The sequence below is a fragment of the Rhodamnia argentea genome, chromosome 9 (genome assembly GCF_020921035.1).
Source record: "Rhodamnia argentea isolate NSW1041297 chromosome 9, ASM2092103v1, whole genome shotgun sequence".
Classification (NCBI taxonomy): Eukaryota; Viridiplantae; Streptophyta; class Magnoliopsida; order Myrtales; family Myrtaceae; genus Rhodamnia; species Rhodamnia argentea.
Genome location: NC_063158.1, coordinates 2,098,865 through 2,123,900, shown reverse-complemented (window position 1 = coordinate 2,123,900; position 25,036 = coordinate 2,098,865). Strand labels below are relative to the sequence as shown.

The window sequence follows — 25,036 nt, the reverse complement described above, 5'->3', positions numbered from 1 at the left end:
TGAACTTTGTCTCTGCATTATCAAACACTATGGCCTATAGGAATCGTACACGACCACACAATCTTTTGTAATTTCTTTACCCCTTTCAAAGGGCACTCTGGAAACTAAATATATTCAGAGAAAGAGAGAGACGTGATTATTACGTAGCCGTAGTTTAGTTTTTTGGTGCACGCTAGCTTGTAAGTTAGCAGGAAGCTTCTTTGGACAATTAGCTAAGAATGACAACTTTTTGTCATCTAGGCGTTGCACTCGCACCATTAATTATATTCTGGTGCAAGTTGAGGATTATGTTTCCCTTACACCCAAAGTCGCTTCCATTCACTTGGTTTTACAATGGACAACCTCACTCGGAATAAGTACATCATGAGTGCGATAACTTTTGTATGACTTTTACTTGAGTGGCATAACTTTTTTTTTTGTTCACTTGAGTGCCATATCGGAGCAAAATCATTCACTTGAGTGTTATTTCCGGCAAATCGTCTTACATTGACTTTTTATTTTAATTATTTATTTTTCAGCGACAAGTGAATTTTTTTTTATATTTTTTTAAAATTTTATGAAATTTTGTAAATTTTTATTTATTTTGGCATTTTTATTTTAATTATTTAATATTTTCTATAAAATAATACAAATAAAACCTTGAATTTCCCATGGCCGACGAGGGTCATCGTGAGGGCCCTCGCCGACCAAGGCCGGCTATCCCAAGGGCGAGGGCCACAACGGCCATGGCGGACCGCCTTCGCCACCCTAGCAGCTGCGAGCAAGGACCGTCGTGGCCCCCCAGCAATGGGCAAGGCAGCCCTCGCCTAGACCTGGCAAGGGCCGTTGCGCCCTCCGCCACGGTCGAAGGGGTTTCGTCGACCATAGAGGGTGCAATGGCCCTCGCTAGGTCCGGGTGAGGGTTGCCTCGCCCATGGCTGGAGGGACCGCGAAGGCCCTCGCCCGGATCTGCGAGGGCCGCAACAACCATTGCCTAGGGCCATCGCGGTCCCCCCGGCTAAGGGGAAGGCGGCCCTCACCCTTAAGCTAGCCGGCCGTAGCCGGCGAGGGCCGTCACAATGACCCTCGTTGGCCAAGAGGGGGAAACGAAAAAAAAAAATTCAAAATAACTATAAGAATAAAATAAAATTTCACTTTTACATTAAAAATTCAAAAAAAAATTACTCCGGCGATGCCACGTAAGATTTTCTATCACCCACGTAAGATTTTCGGTGAGACAAATCGGCGATGGCAATTAAGTAATCGTTTTTTCAAATTTGCAACATTCAAGTGAGCGAAAAAAAAGTTATGATACTTAAATAAACATCGTACACAAGTTATGACACTCACGATATGCTTATCCCGCGTCACTCTCTCTCATTTCGTCTGTATCGGTCCGTGGTTTCTCCTTTATATCATAAGCATGTCTCAAGATGTGGCGATACCACTGATGATGAGCACCACTGTTTCCTTGTCCGGGAGAACAAGTTAAAACCGCGGAAGACGATAGCGACTACGCAGAAAAATATAGCTCGAGAGACGAGATAACAACGTGTTACTATTCCTAACTCGAGGAGGTAAGAAGCTGTAATTTGATATGAGATGGGGTTTTACAAAATGACGTGGCAAGCTATCGTCGCAGCGTTGCGAAGACTTTGCGAAACGTGTTACAAATGACGTGATTCTGTATCTAGGGTCGGTCTCTCTTGATGCTTGGAAATCGACACCCTTATTCTAACCCACCACAACCGCATCACATTGGTGTCTCTCGTAGTTTAATCCTTATCGGATCAGTTGTTTAACAAAACGTAAGCCTCTGTACTTCAAGACATTCCAGACCCAGTAACGAGACGTGCTTGTAACCCCTCTTCATTCTCTCTTTCATTTAGGAGAGCTTAAGAATATTCTCAAGAGTGAGGAAGAGTGCTTTGTCCCAAGTGTCTTACCAACAGCCAATTCGGACAGTTGAGGTAGTTGAATCCCATTTGTCTCTTTCGTGGATTTAAGGTAATCCGGGCCACCCTTAAAGCTCGAGAGGGTTGCCTGAAGGGGAGAGTTTATTCCCACCTATTTTAACTTGCATCCCAACACCTCCAGAATCCATCGTCTAACTCATCAAAACCTTCCTTTGCCTTTCCATTTTCCCGGTGGAGCCGTATGGATGGAAGAATCCCGCCAACGCCGCTGCCGCCGCCTCCGCAGCTGCCACTGGCTCCGGCTGAAAATATGTTCCCATGCATCAACCCGCACTTGCTCCCATCAACCCCGGTATTACACCCTCCTGCGCTAATGCCGCAATCCTTAGACCCTCAACAGTTTGCCATGGAAATGGACTGGTTTAGCCTCCTATCTGGCTGGGATAAATTTGCGGAGCACCACCCTTCCCCAACAAATGCATCCTCAAGCGTTAGAGGTGATAATAATGGAGGTGATGGAATGAAGAATGGAGGTAGAAGCTGCCACAAGAAAGTTGGTAAGACGAGAAAAGCGATTCCGCCGAGGGTTGCATTCCACACAAAGAGTGCCGACGACATTCTTGACGATGGTTACAGGTGGCGCAAGTACGGCCAGAAAGCAGTGAAGAACAGTGGCCATCCAAGGTGAGACTAACCTCCCCGTACTTGAAAACTTTTGCTTGATTCGTACAGTTTCGAAAGAGCCTCAACATGATACTTCTAGTAGTAACCATGTCAACGAGAACAATGTAAATGCTGTTTGTCAAGCTTCGAGCTGGTGACCCTAAATAGCATTAGTGGTAGCCATCCAAGGAGGTGCGTCATCTTTTTGACCTGGAAAATGTCCCTGAGATGTTATTCGGCTCTCACTTGAGGATTTAGCGTATCCAGTAGATCAATACCAGGGGCATATAAACAGGTTCCATCTTATGTACGTGATTCATTGCACTTTTAGGATCAATAACTGCATAGTCCATCAAGATTAGCCCAAACTATTTTGGAATTATGCATTGTAGAAGTTAAGCCACAATTTCAACTCAAGCTTCTCACAGTTTATTTTTAATTACTCGACATGAACAAGGAGCTACTACCGTTGTACTCACCACACATGCACCGTGAAGAAGCAAATCCAGCGACTCTCGACAGACTCGAGCATCGTCGTGACGACGTATGAAGGTATTCACAACCATCCCTGCGAAAAATTGATGGAGACCTTGACCCCGCTTCTGCGACAACTGCAACTGCTCTCTGGTTTCTAGTTCCAGTTCGTTGGTATCCAGAACGCGACAAATCAGCAGAATCTGGGGAGAAATTGTGTGGATCGAATGTCCTAAGATGAAGACTGACAAGATGCAGGAAAAAACCTTGGTAATTGTTGGTAAAGAACAGAATAAGCTTGCAAGCCCATCTGCCTTTCCAGGCAACGTAATACCACTCAACTGGTGGGTATGTGAAAAGAATGTCATTATCTCAGCTTATGTCATTATCTCAGCTTATAGTACAACATTAGTAGATACTACAGAATGTCAGAGCAGGTATATCATCAGAGTTGAAGAGTGAAATTGGAAAGAAACTGAAATTTACACTCGCAAAAGACTATTAGTCTCACAAAATACCTGTAAACATTATCGAGTAGGTGATGTGCCATTACGACAACATTTATGCTGAAGTAAAGAAGACAACAATGCATAAGAAAAATGAAAAATTTGTACAAGACGCACTTATAGTCGGGTATCGTTTGGTCAACGGCATCTATCAGCCTGCCAAATCCCCAGCTCAAAAGAGAGTAGTTGATATTGTTCCTCCTCAACCTTATTTTGCTATGCCCAAAAAATGGAAAGTATAATCACCGTTGACCACCAGTACAGAGATCCTGTTCTGCCCAACTTTGTAAAAACCTTGAGCATTTAACTGATGATGCCATACCGATGGAGGGGAAGTTCTCTACACCTGATTTAAGAAACCCATCAAGACACTGCCTGATGACAATGCTAGAACCATTCCGATTCCATTTTCATCAAAAGCAGCACGAGCAGTCTTCTTAAATGCACAAGCTTGGGCACGATATGATGTAGTAGCAATTTCATAATGGAAAAGTTCCCAGCTCATGGCCATGCCTTGTGAGAACAACTTTTCTCTCACTGGCCCATTCTAAGCGATATGAGAGGTCAAGATTATGAATCAAAATGTTCAAACTGTCCTCGCCGGCGCCCTTTAACTTTTCCTACATTTTAAGTTTCAGGTCAGAATGGATCAACAAGTCATAACTTGTACATTTGTTGTTGTTACTGCTAGTCTTTACAAACCTAAGTAACAACTTTATGTTGCACGGAATCCTAACAATGAACTGACGTGATCGTACAGGTGCATTTGACACAACATGACATAGCCAACCCTCTACAAAATGTGGTATGCCACATGGTTCCATGATCCATATGTTGGGACAAAAGCCATGCCCCATGTGTAACATGTGACCTGCCACTTGTACCAGCTAGATTGCTACGTGCTAAGACTTAAAAGCTGAGTCTAAGCCAAGAGAGCAGGATACACTGTATTTCATTTAAAGTTTGGGCAGAATACAAAGTGGAGACAAATTATCCTGTAAATGCGGTAATAGAAACATTATCCGTAAAAGACGGTAATAATAACATATATTTGAATTTCATGGTAAAACTAAAATAAAAATTTAAATTACATTTACCCCCATTGTAATCTATGTAAACTGGAAAATCGTTTCAGGCTGTTAAAGTTGACATTTCCTTTTACATCTCGTGCAGAGCTAAACCACTAGACAAGTACTTCATAAACCCCATACAAGTCAATGTCTAGTTAACATGAAAACCACTCCAACTGACCTCGTTTAACATGAAATCACTCCCATATCTTGTATAGGTCAGCTTACTCTCATATGTATAAGGATCTATCTATGAAAACTATGCAAACCATGGCCATTTAATGAAGTTGTGCAAAGTCTGTCAATTTTGGATTATTCCCTCAAAACTTCCCTGTCAAGAAAATATTGAATGAATTGACTACTAACGGGCCATTAATGAGAGATACAGAGAGAGAATTCTTTACGTTGCAATCTAGAGTCTTGTTCTTACTTTATTAGTGGAGTCAATTAATGAGAGAATCCTTAGAACAAAAAGCAAATTGATGTTAGCCCAAGAATGCTATTTTGACTTTTGCTTAAACACATGTCAAATAGAGTTTTCTTTTGTTCGAGAACTGATCAATTAGATTATCAAACATGAAGCCTAGAACTTCAAATAGTAGTTGGCCGCTCCTTTAGATTTCTATATTATATTAAAATTGTTCATTTTCAAGACAAAGAAAGCTTTTCACTAAGAAATCCACCTCATTACAGAAAAATAGTAATGAATATGCATCCAAACCCATGCAGTTCATTCCCAGGCCACTTGTACTGACATGCTACCATGATACATGCAGCAGCCCAAGTGAAGGCATGTAAGCAAGGCCCAAAGAGCACGAGATCATATCACCATGAAATTAAAACGTTACCTGTGGACCGGATTGCCCATCAGGTCCCATTATGCTCGCCATCACACTTCTCCGAGCAGTTTTAGGTGAAAATCCTTCCCAAGGAGGAACAAAAATCAATTTGGTGCATTGGACGGGAACATAGTTGCGGCTGAGTTTCTCCCACCAAACTGATCCTAATGACCACCATCTTATCATCAACCCATGCTCAGAGAAAGCAACTAAACCCTGCAATTGAAAGCTCGAGAGAAATGGTTGACTAAGAGTGAAAACCCATTCAGGACACTTCGGAGGAGGACATGAGTTAAGAACAGTTAAGCCTGCTGACAGTATCGAAAGGTTCAAATGACAAATTAAATTACCTCTCCATCCGGAGAAAAACTCAATGCTGAAATCACAGTCGTGACTGCTGTCCCAGAAGATCCTGCAAGAAAACTCGGTAGACCAGGAGGTGCACTTGCATCCAGAACCTTGATTTTCATCACACTGTTTAGACAGAGTGGACAAAGAAAAATGATGAATATTCTATTTGATGAATAACCATTAACGTTAAGAGTAGTTCAGAGGCATATTTCTATATTATTTTGTACTTCCATGCATGTTTTGTGAACTTCCATAGTAGAGATGAGCAGCTAACTGGGTTATGTAACTCTATTGAAAAGCATCAGTGTTAATTGGTTCGTTAAATTAAGATTGCTACAGAAAAGAAGAATACCTGATTGGGAACAACCATTGTCAGCCATTATGATCTAATGATTTAGTTGGCACATTACACAAATATATTACTCAGAGGAAAAGTTCATTCAATCATAAACATGGAGAGGGAAGATCACACATAGATGGTTATGAAGTTCAATAGACAAATGGCATCCTTTTCCTTCTCTTCTATACTGTTACTCCTTGTTTTCATCCATTAAGTAAAACCATTCTCAGGATATCTAGTAATTGCAATTGAAAAGAAAAGAAGAAAAAACCCTTCATCTGAACTCCCATGATAATGTTGCATCATACCTTTGCATGTCATAAACACGAATGCTAGCATTGCTAATCTCTCCAATGGCATCACCAACAGCTAATCTGGTCAAATTGTCATTCAGTGCTACCATGGAAAATACGCGAACAACTTCCTTCAAAGTTGTCATTGAAGTCTGAAGGCAAGTTTTTCGCATGATTGAGTTGCCAGGGTCCATGGTTTGTAAGATAAAGTTAATTGCCTGCAATTCAGCACCATGCTTAGACACATAAAGGCATTCCAAAAACAGCATTTCATATTTGTTAAAGAGTAAAAAAGGGTAGAATGGTCTTTGTGGATTTGTGAGTCTTGTGAGTTTACCCTAGCATGTATAAGTATGTCGTTCTTTTCGTCAAATAAATGAATTGAGTACTCTTTACATGGTATCCGAGCCAAATTAACCTCTAAACCCTAGAACTAATCTCCATCAACGTCGACCACCAAATCACCACCAAAACCAGCGTCGGTCAAGCACCTCCAGGCCAAGCGACCCAAAACCCGACGACACCTAGGCCTGGAGACTCCCTTCCGGTGGTCGCCTGCCAAGATCTGAGTTGCCCAGGCCAGGCAACCCAAAACCCGACATCGCCCAGGCCTGGCGACTCCCTTCCGATGGTCGCCTGACCTCACCAAGGCTCGACAACTCCCTTCCGGCGATCACTTGACATAGCTCAGGCCCGGTGACTCCTTTCTAGTGGTCGCGTGACTCAATCCAGGATCAGCGACTCATTTTTTGGCTGCTTCTGACTTTGCTAGTTGAGGTACGATTATCTTTTGGGTGGTCGCATAACCAGTACTCTTCTGATCTGCTGCTTGAGGTGCAAACGAAGGCATAACAGCTGATGTAAGTGCTTTGTAAACGCTTTGCACCTCTCTAAATGCTTTTGTACAGATGATTGTGAAGTGGATGGGTATTCTGGAATTTGACGTGGTTACTGATATGCGTGAAGAGGGCATAGTACTATTGTGAATGGTGATTAGCTGATTGCGTGTGGTGATATGTGGATCGATTGAGAAAGGCGGGGTGGTGTTGTGTGTGGTGGCTGGTACGCTGATTTTATCAAAGCTGCGTAGGTCATTTTGAGGCATATGGTTTGATTCAACTAGTGTGGGTTTAGTTAGTGATCGGTGGTGTAGTGATAATTTGTGGAGTTTTATTCCTAGTTTAGTAGAAGTATCCGATTATGGCTGAAATCATATCTACATCCTCTAGTCGTTTGACAGAGAAGAAATTAGACGGGGTCACTAACTTCCAGCAATGGAAGAGATTTGAGATGGTAATATTGACTGGAAGAGAGCAATATCACCATCCGACAGGTGAACGAACTGCTGCTGATACTAAATGGGATACCATAGATGCCAGGATTCTTGGACAAATGTTTAATTCTATGGAATCTCATGTGGCTGCCTTGGTTACACATGTCACTACGGTTAAGGATTTGTGGGATTATTTGAATGTCCTTTACTCTGGAGAAAATAATCTATCAAGGATCTATGAAGTTTCTCGGGATTTCTTTAGAGCCGACAGAAAGGGTTGGCCTCTCACTCAATTCTTTGCTGATTTTAAACAGATGTATGAGGAGCTTAATCATCTTTTGCCAATTACATCCGATGTTAAGATGATGCAGGAGCAACGAGAACAATTGGCAATTATGGGATTTTTGGGAGCACTCGGACCAAAGTTCAATGCGGTTCGTTCGCAAATTCTTGGTGGAAACACTGTGGCTTCACTAACAATGACCTTTTTCTCGAGTCTTAAGGGTTTCACGTGACTCATCTAAAGATATACCCTCCACCGGTGATAGTTTTTCCTTGGCGGTCCAAGGGAAACGAGGTGGCGGTCGAGGTCGTGGTGGTGGTCGAAGTGGTCGTGGCTTTAGTAGTGGTAGTAGCGGCCGTGGGTTTGGTAGAGGCCAACCACGGTCACACGGTGGTACGTCTAGTGACAACGGGAATAATACTGGATTTGCACGGACATGTCATTATTGCGGTATGCCTAGATATATTCAGCATTTCTGCTACAAACTTCATGGAAGGCCCTCTCATTCGGTTGCAATAAATGTAGCTAATGCGGTTGAGTCCGGTATTCCTTCTCGCTCCTCTAAAGGAGGAACAACGATCAGAATGTCGGAAGAGGAACTTGCTAGGTACAATCGGTTCCAGATTTCTCGGCCGGTTTCCTCCTCCACGCCTACTTTTCCTCGGACAAGTAATGCAACAGTGTGTCTCTCATCTGTCTCTCACACCCGGGTCATTGATTCAAGTGCTACCGATCATATGACTAGGTCTTCAAGTATCTTTTCTACCTTTCATGAGTCTGTGTCCAATGTTACATTAGGCGATGGCTCTCTATCCATAGTAAAAGGGATAGGCACAGTTCCCTTGACATCCTCCATATCTTTGTCTTCTGTCATGTACCTCCCAAATTTTCCGTTTAATCTTATGTCCATCGGTCATCTTACTAAAGAATATAATTGTTCTATAACTTTTTATCCCGATTCATGTGTTTTTCAGGATTTGAAGATGAAGAAGACGATTGGTAGAGAACATATGTTGGGGGGGCTATATGTATTTGACAATACTACTAGTGTTGCTTGTTCAGCAGCTTCTCCACATCAAATTCATTGTCGCTTGGGTCATCCCTCTTTGGGAAATTTGAAGAAGTTAGATTCTCGTTTTCATACTTTCTCTCGTATCGAGTGTGAGTCATGTCCGTTTGGGAAATTGCACCGTATTAGTTATAGACCAAGAGTCAATAAACAGGCCTCTCGGCCGTTTGTTTTAGTTCATTTGGATGTTTGGGGTCCATGTCCTACTACTTCAAAATTGGGTTTCAAGTACTCTGTTACTTTTGCAAATGACTATTCAAGAGCCACTTGGCTATATCTAATGAAATGTCGCTCCGAGTTATTCTCTATTTTTTGTGCATTTGTTAACGAGGTACATACTCAATTTTCATCCTCTGTCCGTATTCTTCGAAGTGATAATGCCAAAGAGTACTTTTCTAAGACTTTCTTTGAATTCATGTCCCAACGGGGTATTCTTCATCAATCCTCTTGTTTAGATACACCACAACAAAATGGTGTCGCCGAAAGAAAGAACCGCCACTTGTTAGAAATTACTCGTTCTTTGATGTTTAAAATGAAGGTAGATAAATCCTTTTGGGCGACGCCGTTATAAGCTGCGTGTTATCTTATCAATCGCATGCCATCCTCTATTCTTCAAGGTGCAATTCCCCACTCTCTTCTTTTTCCTTCTGACCCCTTATTGCATTTGCCACCTCGTATATTTGGTTGAGTCCGTTATGTGCGTGATCATCGTCCAGGACTTTCTAAACTTGATACTCACTCTCTTAAATGCATTTTTGGAGAGTATTCTCGTACTCAAAAAGGATATCGGTGCTATTGTCCCTCTTTGCACAAGTACTTCATTATTGCAGATGTCTCCTTTTTTGAGTCTACTATTTATTCCGATACTCCGGTGGAGCCCCCTACGGTGGATGATGATTCCTTGACATATGCTATTATGGAATCAACACCCACTTTGGTACCTCCCGTCTCTCCTCCACCTATCCAGTATGTTTACAATAGACGTCCTCGTCGGCATGTGGAGCCCCCTGCAGATGTATCGCAGCCTATCTCGTCTTCTTCGTCTTCCAAACCCGAGGTAAATCGGTTACTTTTTTATCTTGATCTTCCTATTGCACATCGCAAAGGAGTTCGTAGTTTCACGAAACATCCTATTGCACGATTCATCTCATATTCTGGTTTATCTGCCTCTTGTCGAGCTAGTCTAATGACTATTGATACACATCCTATTCCTAAAACTCATTCTGAGGCATTATCTAGTCCAGGCTGGATGATAGCTATGGAAGAGGAACTATTGGCATTGGATCAAAACTAGACTTGGGATCTTGTTCCTTTACCTGCAGGAAAGATAGCCATTGGATGTAAGTGGGTCTTCACCGTCAAGGTTAACCCGGATGGTTCTCTTGCTCGTCTCAAGACTAGATTGGTTGCTAAAGGGTATCCGCAAGTTTATGGAGTTGACTATGGTGATACCTTTTCTCCTGTGGCTAAGATGACCTCTATTCGTCTTTTATTATCTTTGGCTACTTTTGCTAATCGGCCTCTATTTCGGTTTGATGTTAAGAATCCCTTTCTTCATGGCGATTTACAAGTAGAGGTATATATAGAGCAACCACCTGGGTTTGTTGTTCAGGGGGAGTCTAGCCAAGTTTGTAGCTTAAAAAAATTTTTATATGGTTTGAAATAGTCTCCCAGAGCTTGGTTCGGGAAGTTTACTGAGGCGGTACTCCGGTTTGGATTATGTAGATGTACTGGAGATCATTCAATGTTTTACCGGGTTTCCGAAACCGGTCGGATATTTCTTATAGTTTATGTGGATGATATAGTCATAACTGGAGATGACTCTACAGGGATTGAAGAGTTGAAACCGTATTTGCAACAGCAGTTTCATACAAAGGATTTGGGATCACTTAAATATTTCTTGGGCATCGAAGTGGCACGTGCGAAGAAAGGTATTCATATCTCGCAACGGAAGTATGTTCTGGATTTGTTTATTGAGACAAGTATGCTAGGAGCTAAACCACTGGATATACCACTGGAAGTAGGCCTTAAATTGATGGCGGATGATGGTGAACTGTTAGATGATCTAGAAAGGTATCGGAGGCTTGTTGGAAAACTAAATTATCTAACTATTACTCGACCCGATATTTCCTTTCCAGTGAGTGTTGTGAGTCGGTTTATGTCTTCCCCCTGTACCTCACATTGAAATGCCGTAATCAGAATTCTGAGATACCCGAAGAAAGATCCAGGTCGTGGTCTCATTTAGAGGGATCATGGTCACGTAAGGGTGGAAGCCTTCTCAGATGTCGATTAGGCGGGATCTCCTATAGATAGGAGATCTACATCGGGTTATTGCACCTTTGTTGGAGGAAACCTAATATCTTGGAAGAATAAGAAGCAAAGTGTTGTGGCTAGATCAAGTGCAGAATTAGAATATAGAGCTATGGCTCAAGCTACCCGTGAGTTAATCTGGATGCGTCGGCTATTAGCTGAACTTGGATTCAAAGATCCCGCACCAATGGAGTTATGGTGCGATAATCAAGCGGCTGTCCATATTGCTTCTAATCTAGTTTTCCATGAGCATACCAAGCATATTAAAGTTGATTGTCATCTTGTCCGTGAGAAGCTTCAAGCTAGAGTTATCTCTACTAGTTTCGTTAGGACCGGCGAACAACCGGCTGATATTTTCACCAAATCCCTAGGGAGTAGTAGGGTTGAGTATATACGTAACAAGCTGGGCATGCTTAATCTCCATGCTCCAGCTTGAGGGGGAGTGTTAAAGAGTAAAAAAGGGTAGAATGGTCTTTATGGATTTGTGAGTCTTGTGAGTTCACCCTAGCATGTATAAGTATGTCGTTCTTTCGTCAAATAAATGAATTGAGTACTCTTTACAATATTTTCATCAAGACCAGGACAGCACAATCACAAGAACAAGGTACAGTTCATACACTAGTATATACTAACTGAGAAGCAAATAAAAGAATCGCATGGTGCGAACCCAAAAAAGAGGAATACCACTGAAAAGACCAGAAGGAAAAGGCATATAGAAGAAGCAACTGGGCACTTGGAGGAAAGATGGAAAAAGAATCGTGAGAGTGCACACTCAAAAAGTGGCTGAAACAAACCACTATTTAAATGCACCACTGTTTTTGGACTTAGATAAGCACAAGCAGAGAAGTTTTTAAGTAAACTGCAAAAGTGGGAATTACTTATAAAACCAGTAGACTAAATGAGCCAAGGAAGGTTTTATTCCTGTATAAAATGGCTAACTATGTAATAGTTCAAACACCCCAGAGGATAGAAGAAAAACATTGGAAATAAGAAAAAAAAGCGTGACATGAGACACTAGTCTGCCGACATACATATACGATCAAACTCCATTTTGAGTTCTTAAAGAATTGCTTCTGTGACACAAAACTTAAAGGACCATTTTACTAACCTTATCAAGGAATTGAGCCAGATTCTTGGGAGCTCCGCGCACAACTCTAATTAGTGTAGTAAGGGATACTAAGTGAACTGGTGAATCAGATGCAGTAGACCAGATTTGGCTTTCTATGGCATTAAGAAAGCCATGAATGTCAGCCATTGCAAGACTTGGAAGAAGAATCTCAATCAAAGTCTCTCGAATTTTACTGGGTATGGCTGGACTTGCAGATGTACCGCTTACACACTCAATTTGGAAAAAGATATCACCAATCAAACGGGGGATTTCAGATCCAATGCAAGCCTTCCATACGTCTGCCATACCTTCAGCCAACAGCTCTGCAGCAGTGGAACTATATTTTTCGTTCATAGCCATGACCAATTTCACTAGATGATGAACAACCAGCGTGCCCAGACTTGGTTTTACAAGACTGGGGTACCAAATGGCTAATGCAGCTGCAACGATAATATGAGATGTCATTGCATCTTGCCCTGTTCCTCCAACACATGAAATCCAATCCTGCACTTCATAAGATTCTAGCCATATCAGAATATTGGATTCCTCAGCCTGCAAAATTTCTTGTGTTTCCTGCTCTTCCATATCTGCTCTGTCAGATACCGTCTTTTCCTTTGGATTTTCATGTTCATCTTCATTTTTCCCAGCCATAGAACTCACAAATTTTATGTGATTAGTCACCTCTTGACTAGACAAAGGGAGAGGTATTGCCCGTGAAGCAGCACAATGGAACAAAGATCGTGCAGCCATCCTTACATGTTCCCTATCATCTTGCCAGAAACTTACCAACAACTGCACAACAGAGAAAATTTCAATACGATGGACAAACACTTGTGCTATGTAGCATTTAGGGGAGAATTCCAGAAGCCTTTTAAAAGACTAATGTTTGGCGAGACCATACACAGGGCAGGAGACATAAATTATTGATAAGTCACCCTCACTTAAAGCCTCTAGTTTTCCTCTGTATATAATTGGTTGCATTTATAGCTTCATGATCTTACTCATTGGAAGTTTAATTCTATATTAACAGTCAAAACAGTAACGGAGCAGCTTCAATCCGTCTTGAGGATAAATGCATTATACAAGCAGAAAACATTAGATTCCTTTAACTGGAGATTTGACACCAAGTGTATTAAACTGCAAGAGATAGCCAAGCACTTGAAGAACAAGAATAATGATGTTGTAAGTAGCAGCTTCTTTCCGGATTTATCAACATCATTTTCCCAAATTGACATAGTTTATATGTTTTTTTATCAGTTAGATTGGATAACGAAAGATATACTAAGATGGTTACCAAATGGGTGTACTAAGTGATGTGGTCAAATTTTACTGCATTCTGAATATGAAACAGTTCTTTTAAAAAATTTGCAATCTACACTTTACTCAATATATCTAGCTTATAGAGCTACGTTAGTATGCCTAGCTTTACTCTTAGATCCTACTCCAAGATGATATAACCAAACAAACGACATTGTTTATATGAGTGCCTGTGTGGGCTTCCACCGTAACGTAAACTCATCTTGTCGTCTTGTATTTACTAATCCAAAAATAAGACTTAACTCTAGGGCACAAGATACAAGTCGAAAAAACACAACACAGATTTTCTAGATGTTACCAAAAAAAAAAGGAATTTACACGTAATTACGGGTATTCTCATCCTCACACCAAACCCACTCCCTCCCTTCTTCCATGGACAGAACCCCAAAGGAAAAAAAAAATCCAAACTAGTAGGAGGCCGGGAGCACAATAACAAAAGATGTATTGAGTTTACGCAATCTTGCGTCAGTTAAATGTTCTTACACAAGTCCGGAGTTCATTTATGCCGCACTGCTGGAAAAGTTGCAAAAAAAAGGGCATTAAGGAATCCCAGAAATTGCTATACCTGGAGGGAAGGTGGCTTAATCTCTGGGACTTTCTCTGCGAAGTTCCGAGTATAGAATGCCGCCAGGGTACTGCAAATCAAATAAGAGGTAGACCATTCAATTTTGGAAAACATTTAAGATGGAAAGTGAATAGAATGGACAATTCAAGAAATAAGATGGTTTGATGCCAAATGCTTCAAGAAAAATACTGAAATGCACTGTGAGAAATCCTTGAAAAGTAGATTAACAAAATTTACAAAGAAAATTCGCTACTAGTATATGCATTCACTGCACCCCAACTTTAAAGAGTCATTCAAGAAACTGTATTACCATGCTACAAATATAATGGTGCATCAACCAAGAAGGGTGGGTTTGGTTCAGCATTTGAAATGAGCTTTGGGGAAATGCAAATGCCTTTAACCTAAAGGGGTTTAGAAAAATACTAATGATGTTTGGTAAAATCTCATTTGAAAATGGGCTTTAGGCTGAATGGTGTTTGGTAAAAACAACATTCCAAAGGAGCTTTGAATGCAATTTTTTAATTTTTTATTAAAAAAATTACCCATTGCCGAACCGGCAAAGAAGATAAACAGTAAAAAGGGGGGCAAAATCGAAAATATAAGGAATTAATGAGGCTACTTTTGGAAGGAAAAATCTCTTAGCATTGGGCCAAATGCTGAAAGCCCAATGCTGGTCCCTACCAGCATTGGGCTTTCAGCTTTCCCGATGCCAGCATTTGGTTAAATGCTGGCTTAAAGCTGAACCAAATGCTTCAGCATTTTCCCAATGGGCTTTGGGAGCTGAAAGTCCCTTGGGAATGCTGAACCAAACCCACCCTAAGTCCTTATTGATTTGTATAACTGAGAAAAATCAACTATCACAGTAGATCAATCTATGTAGACAAGCTATGACAATAGACACTAGTCTAGATCGATCTTTGTAGACAGCCTATGGATCTTTCAAAAATTCTACCACTTTTTATCAGTAATATATGAACTTACAATACGAATTTCATCAGTATAACTAGAAGCTATCTTTTGCTTTGCAAACCAGGTAGTTAAATACCGTTAAATTCATCTAATCAGTTGAAAACAACTTGTATAAACTCAGGTACCATACTAAAGTAAAGCTCCATAGGGCACTCCAAGGACAAGAAGTTCTAAAGAGATGTGTTAATCAATTGAGCGGACTAGTAAAATCAAATCAAGCAAACTTCAATTGAAGGCAAAAGTTTGAATTTTTGGATGCCTAAACCCAAAAAAATCACGAATTTCAGTCATTCAAATAAAATGTTGCTATCGAAATCTAGCCAAACTTAGGATGTACTATTAGGTGGGAATGCTTAATAATCAATACCTGCTAGCAACTGAGCAGGAATGGCACAGGCTAACCATGCGTTGGGCGAGAGATACCATGGTCAATGACCTCATTGCACAAAACTCGGAGGACAATTTCCATAGCTGAAATGTGTTTACTCAGTGTCTCAGAAAACTTATAAAAGTGGAAATAAGAAAACTTGTCCTTGGCAGCAAATACAGTTCATCAAAATACCTCAAGAACAGCACTTGTACCAGGAAAAGTCACTGTAAAGGACCCTTTATCCCCTGGCAAACCTGGTGCAATCATGAAGTTCTCAGGTCTTATCAACTTCATGTCAGTAATTAGCAAATGATCAAGCCCATTGTCTACCCCCCATGAATGCAAAACCGACAAACCAAACCGTACAATGCTCTCTTCAAGCGACCTAATGCAGTCGGACTCCATGTGACTGTTTGATGTGTTTGGACCAGCTCCATTATCTGCAAACTCAGCAACATTGTATTTCTTCAAAGGAGAGTCGGGTTTCCTAATTTGACTTGCACATAACTCGTCCCCCTGAGGAAGAAGCATCAGTGAAGTGAGATCAAAACAAAGAGTTGCTACCCCAGGGAATGGACAAGAGCACTTAATGGAGTGCTTGATGCTTTGGACAATAGATGAGCTGGCCTGAAAGGATTCAGTAGAGCTCTCCTTGTTAATGAGGGCTTTATGAGTAAAGGACTCAATTCTCTTAGTTGACGTTGCCATTGCACCAGCAGAAGAAAATCCCTTTTCTGAGTTTTCTATATGAGGTTTAGAAAAACCAATATCCTCGACAATGGGAAGAAGCAGGGAGGAAACAGAAGTACTTCCATCCCTCACAGTTCCAGAGACTGACTTCATGTTAATGCCCTTACAGAAATGATCAAACATTGAATGAGAAGCTACTCCTCGTAGGATCCGCTCTCTGGCTCCACTCTTGATGTCCCATATGTATAACACATCACTAGTATCAGATGTTACTAAATAGTTTTGGCAAAGACATGCAACATAACCTCTTACACCATCCCAAACAACTCTATCAGGATAACAGGGATGTCCAGGAAAAATCCTCTCAACCCTTAGAGTTTCGAGTGAAGCAAGAGCCACACACGAATCCTCTCCAACGGAGAGAAAGCAATCACACCAAGGATGCTCAGTCTTATTAGGAGGGAGAATAATTTGGCGGACAGGAGCCACATGATGGTGCATTACAGTGATGAGATTGCCATTGTCAAGATCCCATATTCGAACTGTGCAGTCTTTGCTTCCAGACACCAAGACCTTACAGAAATTCCATCCTTTTGCTTTGCCTGCCATCTGGTGAGCTGCCAAACAAAGTACAGCACTCGTGTGCCCTGTGAAATATCTCCTACAGACAGCTGAATTTATTTCGAGAGAAGAACTTTCACTATGATAACCCGGCGCATGGACTAAATCAAATCGTACAATTTCAATGTCGCCATTGCAATAGCCATAAACAACAGCATAGGGTGCACATGAATTACCAGAAATAACCATGGAAGAAGATACAATACGATCGTTGAGTGAAGGGCTATCGTCTCCTGCATGTAGATTATTGGGATACTCGGAATTATTTATATCACCTTGCTCCAAACCATCGCAATCCTTGGTTTCATGGACTGGGGAAGAGTCTGAAAGCAAGTCGAAACAAGAAACACCTTCCCCAACAATTTCACACTTTTGAAAGTGCTTTGAATCATCATGATACATTGACAATGACCAAATTGTGATGTGGGGTTTCCATTGGAAAAGTTCTTTTACACCAAAGCAAACTGACTCAATGCGGAGAAGATAATTTTTCAATTGAATGAAACAAACCGACAGTTTTAAACGCTCTGGATGAGAAGCAGCAGATATTGAAGAGAGAGGCCTACAATCAAATAAGCCATCTGAATATGAAACAAGATACAGAGTTCCGCAACCTTCGACATTCCAAATAATAAAATTGACTCTGCACAGTCTGTGGGATTGCCCAGGCAGAATCTCATGGTAACTACTTTCCAGAAACATGCATCCCGCAGCACCATGCATGTGACCAGTAATGCCCTGAGGACAAAGATCATCTGTCAGAGAAACCTCTCCAATAGTAACAGCAGTGTCCACTACCCTGAAGATGCAGCGATTAGATAACAGAAGAGCAATAATGTTTCCTCTGGTGGCGCATGACAATACTACCCCATCCTCCATAAAACCATTCGTACAATCAATTATCTTAGGCTCAGAAGCATTTCTGGGCAAGCCACCCGGACTCTCCCCATCTGGATGAGAGTCTTTTGATATTGGAACCTGTTGCATCCCGCCATGTGAATTAACAAGGACTGCAGAATACTTTTCCCTATCCTCGGAAGATAAAAAGATAGCCATATACCTTGGTAACCCAGTAGATAAATTTCCATGAAAAATTGTCTGTACAATGGTGAGGGTATAAGTATCCACAATTACTACAGTGCACTTGGGAGGTCTCTTATGATGATACTCTGAGTCCAATGAAAGCTCAACTTCCTGTGTGGATCCAACAGCCTGATGCTCAACCCAATGGCTAGCATCGACAAACGAACAACCGATACATACATATCTCTGATTAGATGGCAATGTGCATAGATGGGATGGACTCCCCGCCCAAGGTGGCAGTTGTCTCCGGCGTCTGCAGTGTCCACTGCCCCTGCTCCATACACACATAACACCAGCTTTACACACGCTTAATAGAGCTCCACAACTTGAACTCTCTGTCTTTCCATCTCTGACCACCGCGGAAGGATAACAAATGGCTAGATCAGCTACTGATGAAGCATGGCCACACAACATAGCTACTGGCTTAATCTCCTACACATTAAACCGCATGGAGATATCATTTGCTTTGATTCTACATAGTTCTTGTCTCGGCATAGGTTCAACAGAAATTACACGGAAAACACAATCCAACGTAATGAAATCGTCGGAAGATGCATAACTAACAGATTTTCTCTCTCGAAAAGTGAGCCATTTAGTTAGTACTAACTCCTAAATTTAACATAATTACAGCACATAGAAGCAAAGTTCGAACAGAGATCTCAGAAGGTAGAACACCTGGACGACAACATTTTCGAATTCACACACATTAACAAAGAGATAAGTCCAACAACTTTCTCTCACACTTCGAGATAAGTCCAACAACTTTCTCTCACACTTCGTTCGGAGACAGCGTCGTTGAATGGACATATTAAGAGCATATAGATTAAACGAGAGCTGAGCGAACAGAAGTGATTCGACTTACCGGATTGGCTTCGGAGCCGGCAAGGTTCCACCAAAAAACGGAGCCATCGGCCCCGCCAGTGTAGAGCGTCGGAGGCTGATTGAGTACGGCCGCGGCGGTGACCCGGTGGAGAGAAGGAGGCGTCGCCGACCATATGCACGCCACGGATCGACACTTCATGGTCTTAGAGAGAGAGAGAGAGAGCGCGCGCGAGCTACATCGAAGCGAAAGAGCGAGCGACGATCTTCATCTTTCTACGTTTTTCGACGAGCGACGAGAGCTTCGACCACCGGTAATTATCGGGCCGATCCGGTCGTATTAATTCTATCAGAAAACCGACCGGTTCGGGCTTGAAGACTTTGTACCTTTGAGGCTTTGAGTCTTTGACCAAAGAAAAAGCCACAGCAATTTTCTCCCGAACCGAGCCGCGCCCGGTTCACCGAGATTCTCTATGAATATTGAGATTTACGATCTAATTTTTGAGAGTGAACCTCTAACCTGTAACCTCACGTCCTGGTCTCATGGAGTACGACAGTTTACATAAGAGTGATGCTAAAGCTCACCAAGGCCCAACTTAGATCTATGGGCTTTAGTACGCAATCTGCTGCACTATTAGCTTTAATAGAGCAGTGAGCTAGAGAGACCCAATGAATCGGCCCATGTTAAGGACGAAGACTTCCCATGGGATAAGATCTGAAGTAAATAGGGCTTGAACTAAAGCCGGACGATCCGACCCAATTTTCACTTAGCCACACTTCCCATGGTTTCGCTTTGAACAGCCGATGACATCAGAGGAGCCGAGCTCGCCACTCCGTCCGCTAGAGTTCTTGTCGAGTCTCGGACGACACGGGCGATGGAGCCTGACGAGGATCCTTCTACGTACGAGGCGTCGAAGTTCGCCTTTAAAGCTCGTCCCATTGGAGGGATCCAGCTGCCATATAATTTGTCTAGACTCAATCCGAAATTAGTTGTTTTAGCATTCCAATTGCACAGATTTCTGATAATTACTCTGGGATCAAATCGAATTGTCCGCCCTCATGTTTTTAAGGCAAAAGTTGCATCGCCACTCATCAGTCCCTAAAATGTACAAATCCAATGGGTTGGGATTGCATCTCAACACTAGAGTAGGCCTCGAAAGCACGATCACAGATTCGGGTATTGACATGATTTACGGGCCACCATGCCCCAAGAGCTATCATTGCATCTCATATGATAGAAGTTTTAAGTTTTCCTCATTGAGTAGCGAATTTTTCTGTTATGAAAGTGAGTTTTTGGTTAGGAATTTTGCATTTAGAAGAGAAAGTTTGTATTTTATTAGATAATGCCAATTTTCTCATTGGTTAGTTTCATCATTTCGAATGCAAGATCTTAGTGATCTCTTCATACTTATAGTGACTTTCTATGGTCCAAAAGTAAATTTCAAACGATGATATATTAGTCAGTAATTCTTAGACGTAGTTAATCATTTCCCTACAAATTTTCCATTTATCACATGAAGAAAATGCGTGGATTGTCGGTGAAAATTTCACGATTCTTAGATGTATTTAGGGTCATTCTGTTTCGTGAAAATTTCACGATTTGAAAACATAATTGCTTGTATTGCTTACATAAATGTATGAACGAAAAATATTTTTATTGTCCATGAAAAAATCTAGGCATGAATTATTATTGATAACGAAAATATATTTTATTAGCCTGGTGTGCTGTGGTTAAGAACCAACTAAACTCTTGAATGTCATACTTCGGGTTCTATTTCGATGCCTTCCGTCACGAGATTTCTTTGCAGCTACTCTAGCTAATCAATTTCCTACTTTTATTCCGTTTGATTGAAGACTGGAATCTTAATGCGATATGATATCGGATCTAGGAATCCCCTGGTATTGGTAGTTGGGTTGGCGAAATCCAATAATCGATTGGCTTTTAGAAAGGCTTTCCCAACTTAGATATTGTAACCGAAAGTCCCGCCCACATGTAGGTTTAGGGTAGTCCTCGACAACCTTATTCTTAATTGGGAATTCAACGACATATTCGAAAAAATACTGACTGTCATTCGAAATGGTTTGTGGATTCCGAACGACTATACTAGCTAAACCTAATAAGATAGCAATTCCAACCCAAGAAGTGATAAGGACTTGGCCATGGACTTGAAAATCTCTCCACACAAGGAAAAACACTTGCCATTCGTTGGTTATTAGGAGCATCCCGAAAACATCCGGATCGAAATATGACTTTCAAATTAAGTTTCGAGTTTGTACCCCATGGGTAAGGCATTTCGGAACATTGAATCGAATTCTTTGCTGCGGGTTGAAGGTAGATTTCGCCAGGAGCCCTTTTAGTCCCATCTATCTATGTTGAATCCCATCAGGTGCGAGGTGGATTAGCAGCAATGCAGAGCCACAAAACCCTAAGGCTGCATTTGGTCGTCCGTATAAAACTCGGGATAGAATATGTTTTATCATAGCCCGTGTTTAGTAGGTGTCCTGGATAGTATAATGTCGAATTTAGAAGGGATATAACTCGGATAAAAAAATCCGAGGGGAGGGGGTAGGATAAGGTCGGATAAGGTCGGATAGGATTTCTCTTATCCGTCATATAAAGCTAATTTTTAGAAACCCTACCCTTTCATTCACGCACTCCTTCACCCACGTTACAACTTGCTTCTGTAATTTTTTTAATTTTCGAAAATCAAAATAGTTTGAAGCCCGAATCAACCTTGAACTACACTAACTAGCTTCGGCCGAGAGCTAATCTCCGGTGAAGAAACAACAGAGCAATTTCTATGTTAAATCTCTACACTAACACGTCAAACAGCATCCAAGGAGTGAGAGGGGACTTACCCGATTATCGCAAAGGTTCACTCACGAGTTCATGTTAGGTTTTCGGGCTTAGGGTCGACTCGGTGATTTTCATGCAACCAAAATGCAAAATGAACAGGGATTCGAGATCGGGGGAGCACTAGGAGCATAATGAATAAAAAATCTTGAAGAAACCTAGTCTAAATCGTGAGATGCCATTAAAACCAGCTCGAGAGGGCTGAAACCGAGCTCCCCTTTCGGGAGGTCGTAGGCGTGACGGAGTGGGTTTGGGAAGCTTTATGGGACTTCAAGAAGCTTGTGAGCTAAACTTTGAAGCTCGATTCGTCCTCGAATGCCCGGCCAAAGGTTGGATGCTCTGGGGTTGTAGAACGTTAATGGCGTCCCCGAGCTCTCTCTCCTTCCTCCTTTCTCTCTCACTCGCTCTCTGGTTCTTTTGTTTTTCTCTCTAAATCGCCTTCTTTTTTTTTTTGTTGATCGCATCCCCTTAATCGAATCAGCGGTGAAAGTCAGTATAGATTGGAGAGGGTCAGCTCGCTAAGATAACGCCAAGAAAAACTTGTTCATTATTCTTAAGGATCTTGTGTTGTTACACATGAAAAGGTTTCCTCCGGGTGAGTGCTCTATTTTCCATAGATTGCAACCTCTGCTTGATTGTGTATGGAAAAGGCTTCAAGTTCATGGGGCAAACATGAAAACGATGATGACAACTTTCTTGTCTCATTTGTTTCTATTTTCATTTTATTTTATTTTTTGCAAAGAAATTTGAAATTCTAATAAAATGTGCATATTTTCAAGTTTATTTGTGTATGAGAACGTTATTTTTATAGTAATAAAATCGAAATATTTCATGAGCATCACGTAGGGACATATATGTCCTTTATATTGATATACGATTTCTACCAAATGCGGGATATGATAGGATATGAGAATATACGACTTTAAATCCATGAGTCACCAAACAAGAGATAGGATATAGCCAAATATATGGATTTCTTATCCTATCCTATCCAATTCTATCATGATTAGAAATCCCAACAACCAAACGCAGCCTAACTGTATAAGCATTTTCTTTTTGATCATGAGGCCCCGAGAACCCAAGGATACCCCGGCAATCCCTCCACTCTTTAGGGAAAAAAACTATGTAACTCCTTTAGTGGCCCATTACTTAATTATTGCAAGCTTTCTCTAAAATAAATGTACCTACAAGCCCGGATTCTTTATCTTGGTCATATGACCAAGGAGCATCACGTTGGCTTTGAAGCCGTTGTATGGTACTGGCATTTTGTAGATGTGGTTCGGTTAAATAATTTTAAAATTCAAAAATGAAAAATAATTTTTTTGAGTTTTATATTATCTTTATCCTTGAATTGAAGTCATAACTTTTTAGTTACGAGATCTTCATTTTAGGACATAAACTACGAAAACATCTATGTTTGATAAAAAGGAAACATTCCACTTTAATTTGAAAATTAAATAAAATGATTATAAAAATCAGTAAAATCCCTATCAATAATAGACCGGAATGGTGGGTTTGGAACCCTACTTCAATGGAAAGGGGGAATCGCCCTTTCACAGCTAGAGAAAAAGGCTACCGCCTACGACGCAAATCTTTAAAGAGATGTTGCATAAAACCGTAAAATGCAACTGTGAAGGAGTCGACCACTTGGTGGGTTTACAAAAACTCTTCCTTAGGCTTAGGGAATACTACTTGAAGATGAACCCTCTAAAGTGTTTCTTTGGAGTATCGTTAGGGAAACTCTTCGGGCGGATTCTTCCCACAACTAATGAAGAGATCTTGGCGGAATTGCCACATATGAAATTGAGCACAATTTTGCAAAGAAATAGACCACTTGTTTCTCGAGAAGAGATGGGAAATAAGCTCAATATCATTTTATTGAATAACTAACCCAACTCCTTGTTATTTGAAGAAACACTTCACTTTAATTGGTATTTTTTCACGAAAAGCAAACATGAGATAACAAATCCAGTCTTTAACCCCAGTCTTACTATTTTTATTACCATAGGGATCGATATCAATTCAGGACTCAACATCAACTTTATTTCTCAGACAAAAATCAAAAATTCTCCAATCAAAATATTTTCTATATGTAAATTTATGCAGATTCATAATATTATCATCTTCTAAATTGATAGAGATATTACCTCTTGGCATATCAACTAATTTACCTTTTTTATATGTCTTGTTGTAGTTATAAGATATCTCATGCTTATCATTTAAACGTAATGGTGATACATACATATATATATATGTATATATATATATATATATATACATACATACACACACTTCTTATTTTCATAATTAATCGATTTATATGAGAAAAGGTCATATCTATAGCATTTTTGGAAGTTATATTTTGAATTTGGTAATGAATTTGATTTAAAATCATTTAATTTTTTGTAATTAATTAATGTTAATCGATCTTTTTCATCGGAATTCCTTTTGTTTAAATCTTTATTTTGCACTATATGTGTTTGATTGAATCTATTTCGCCACGATACCATCTAATTGGATATAAATCATATTGATAATGAACCCTCAACAAGTTTTTCTATTGAATCATTCCCGAATTCAAAATATTTTTATGTTTTAATTCAAAATGGAAAATTCATTGTGTTTCAAAATAATATCATCATGACTCTCAAAGTCATGCGCGGTCGCAATACCAAACCAAATACGACGAGTAGTGGGGTCCTAAGCTAAGCCTTGGCTGGTACTTAAAGAGAGAGAGAGAGAGAGAGAGAGAGAGAGATTTCATTTTTTTTAATATGTTTTATCCGGTGGGGATTCTTATTTTCCTCATCGGTACACTTATCTGTCATATCATAATAAATAATAAAATAAAAAAAGTTTCTTAAACAAGATATTCAGTTCATGCCAATATCGAATTGTATAGTAAGTCAAGATCCGACACAACATCACTGTCAAGGGCATTCTTCTGAGGTAAAAAGAGAAGAGTTGGGCATACAAAGGTTCATTTTTTTCTTGGATGCTGTGTGCAGCTGCATTTCAAGTGATATAACTAATCAATTTTGGGAAAATATTTTTCAAATAATTTATTTTTCGCGAAACAAGCAGACCCTTTAGGAATTTTCAAAGTTAACTAGTAAATTAAAAGAATAAGTGCATAAAACGTTTTAAAATTTATCAAGTGCAATCGAGTTTTAAAACTTGTAAATAGTGCGATCAAGTCTTAAAACTTATTAAATTAATATAATCGAGTTCTTTCATTAAATTCGTCTAATTTGAGTAACAGAAATGTTGACAT

At 40.5% G+C, this 25,036-nt stretch overlaps 2 protein-coding genes across 6 annotated transcripts; one reads left to right on the top strand and one right to left on the bottom strand.

Moving 5' to 3' along the window:
• Positions 1 to 1,910: 1,910 nt before the first annotated feature.
• Positions 1,911 to 3,367, top strand: LOC115731574 (probable WRKY transcription factor 24). The gene is made up of 2 exons (XM_030662238.2): positions 1,911 to 2,579; positions 3,016 to 3,367. Exons 1-2 carry the CDS (start codon positions 2,137 to 2,139, stop codon positions 3,191 to 3,193), a joined length of 621 nt encoding a protein of 206 aa, XP_030518098.1. The 5' UTR covers positions 1,911 to 2,136; the 3' UTR covers positions 3,194 to 3,367.
• Positions 3,368 to 3,499: 132 nt separating this feature from the next.
• LOC115731572 lies at positions 3,500 to 24,513 on the bottom strand. Of its 5 annotated transcripts, XM_048285236.1 has the most exons (10): positions 24,494 to 24,513; positions 18,952 to 19,134; positions 15,888 to 18,521; positions 15,693 to 15,796; positions 14,357 to 14,426; positions 12,475 to 13,266; positions 6,447 to 6,649; positions 5,798 to 5,921; positions 5,457 to 5,663; positions 3,500 to 4,158 (listed from the first exon to the last, which is right to left on the bottom strand). In XM_048285236.1, exons 2-10 carry the CDS (start codon positions 19,108 to 19,110, stop codon positions 4,018 to 4,020), a joined length of 4,434 nt encoding a protein of 1,477 aa, XP_048141193.1. In that variant the 5' UTR covers positions 19,111 to 19,134; positions 24,494 to 24,513; the 3' UTR covers positions 3,500 to 4,017. The 5 variants fall into 5 exon arrangements, with proteins under 5 accessions (XP_048141193.1, XP_048141194.1, XP_048141192.1 ...); XM_048285237.1 differs by lacking the exon at positions 24,494 to 24,513 and having other exon boundaries at positions 12,517 to 13,266; positions 18,952 to 19,257; XM_048285235.1 differs by lacking the exon at positions 24,494 to 24,513 and having other exon boundaries at positions 18,952 to 19,254.
• Positions 24,514 to 25,036: the final 523 nt, after the last annotated feature.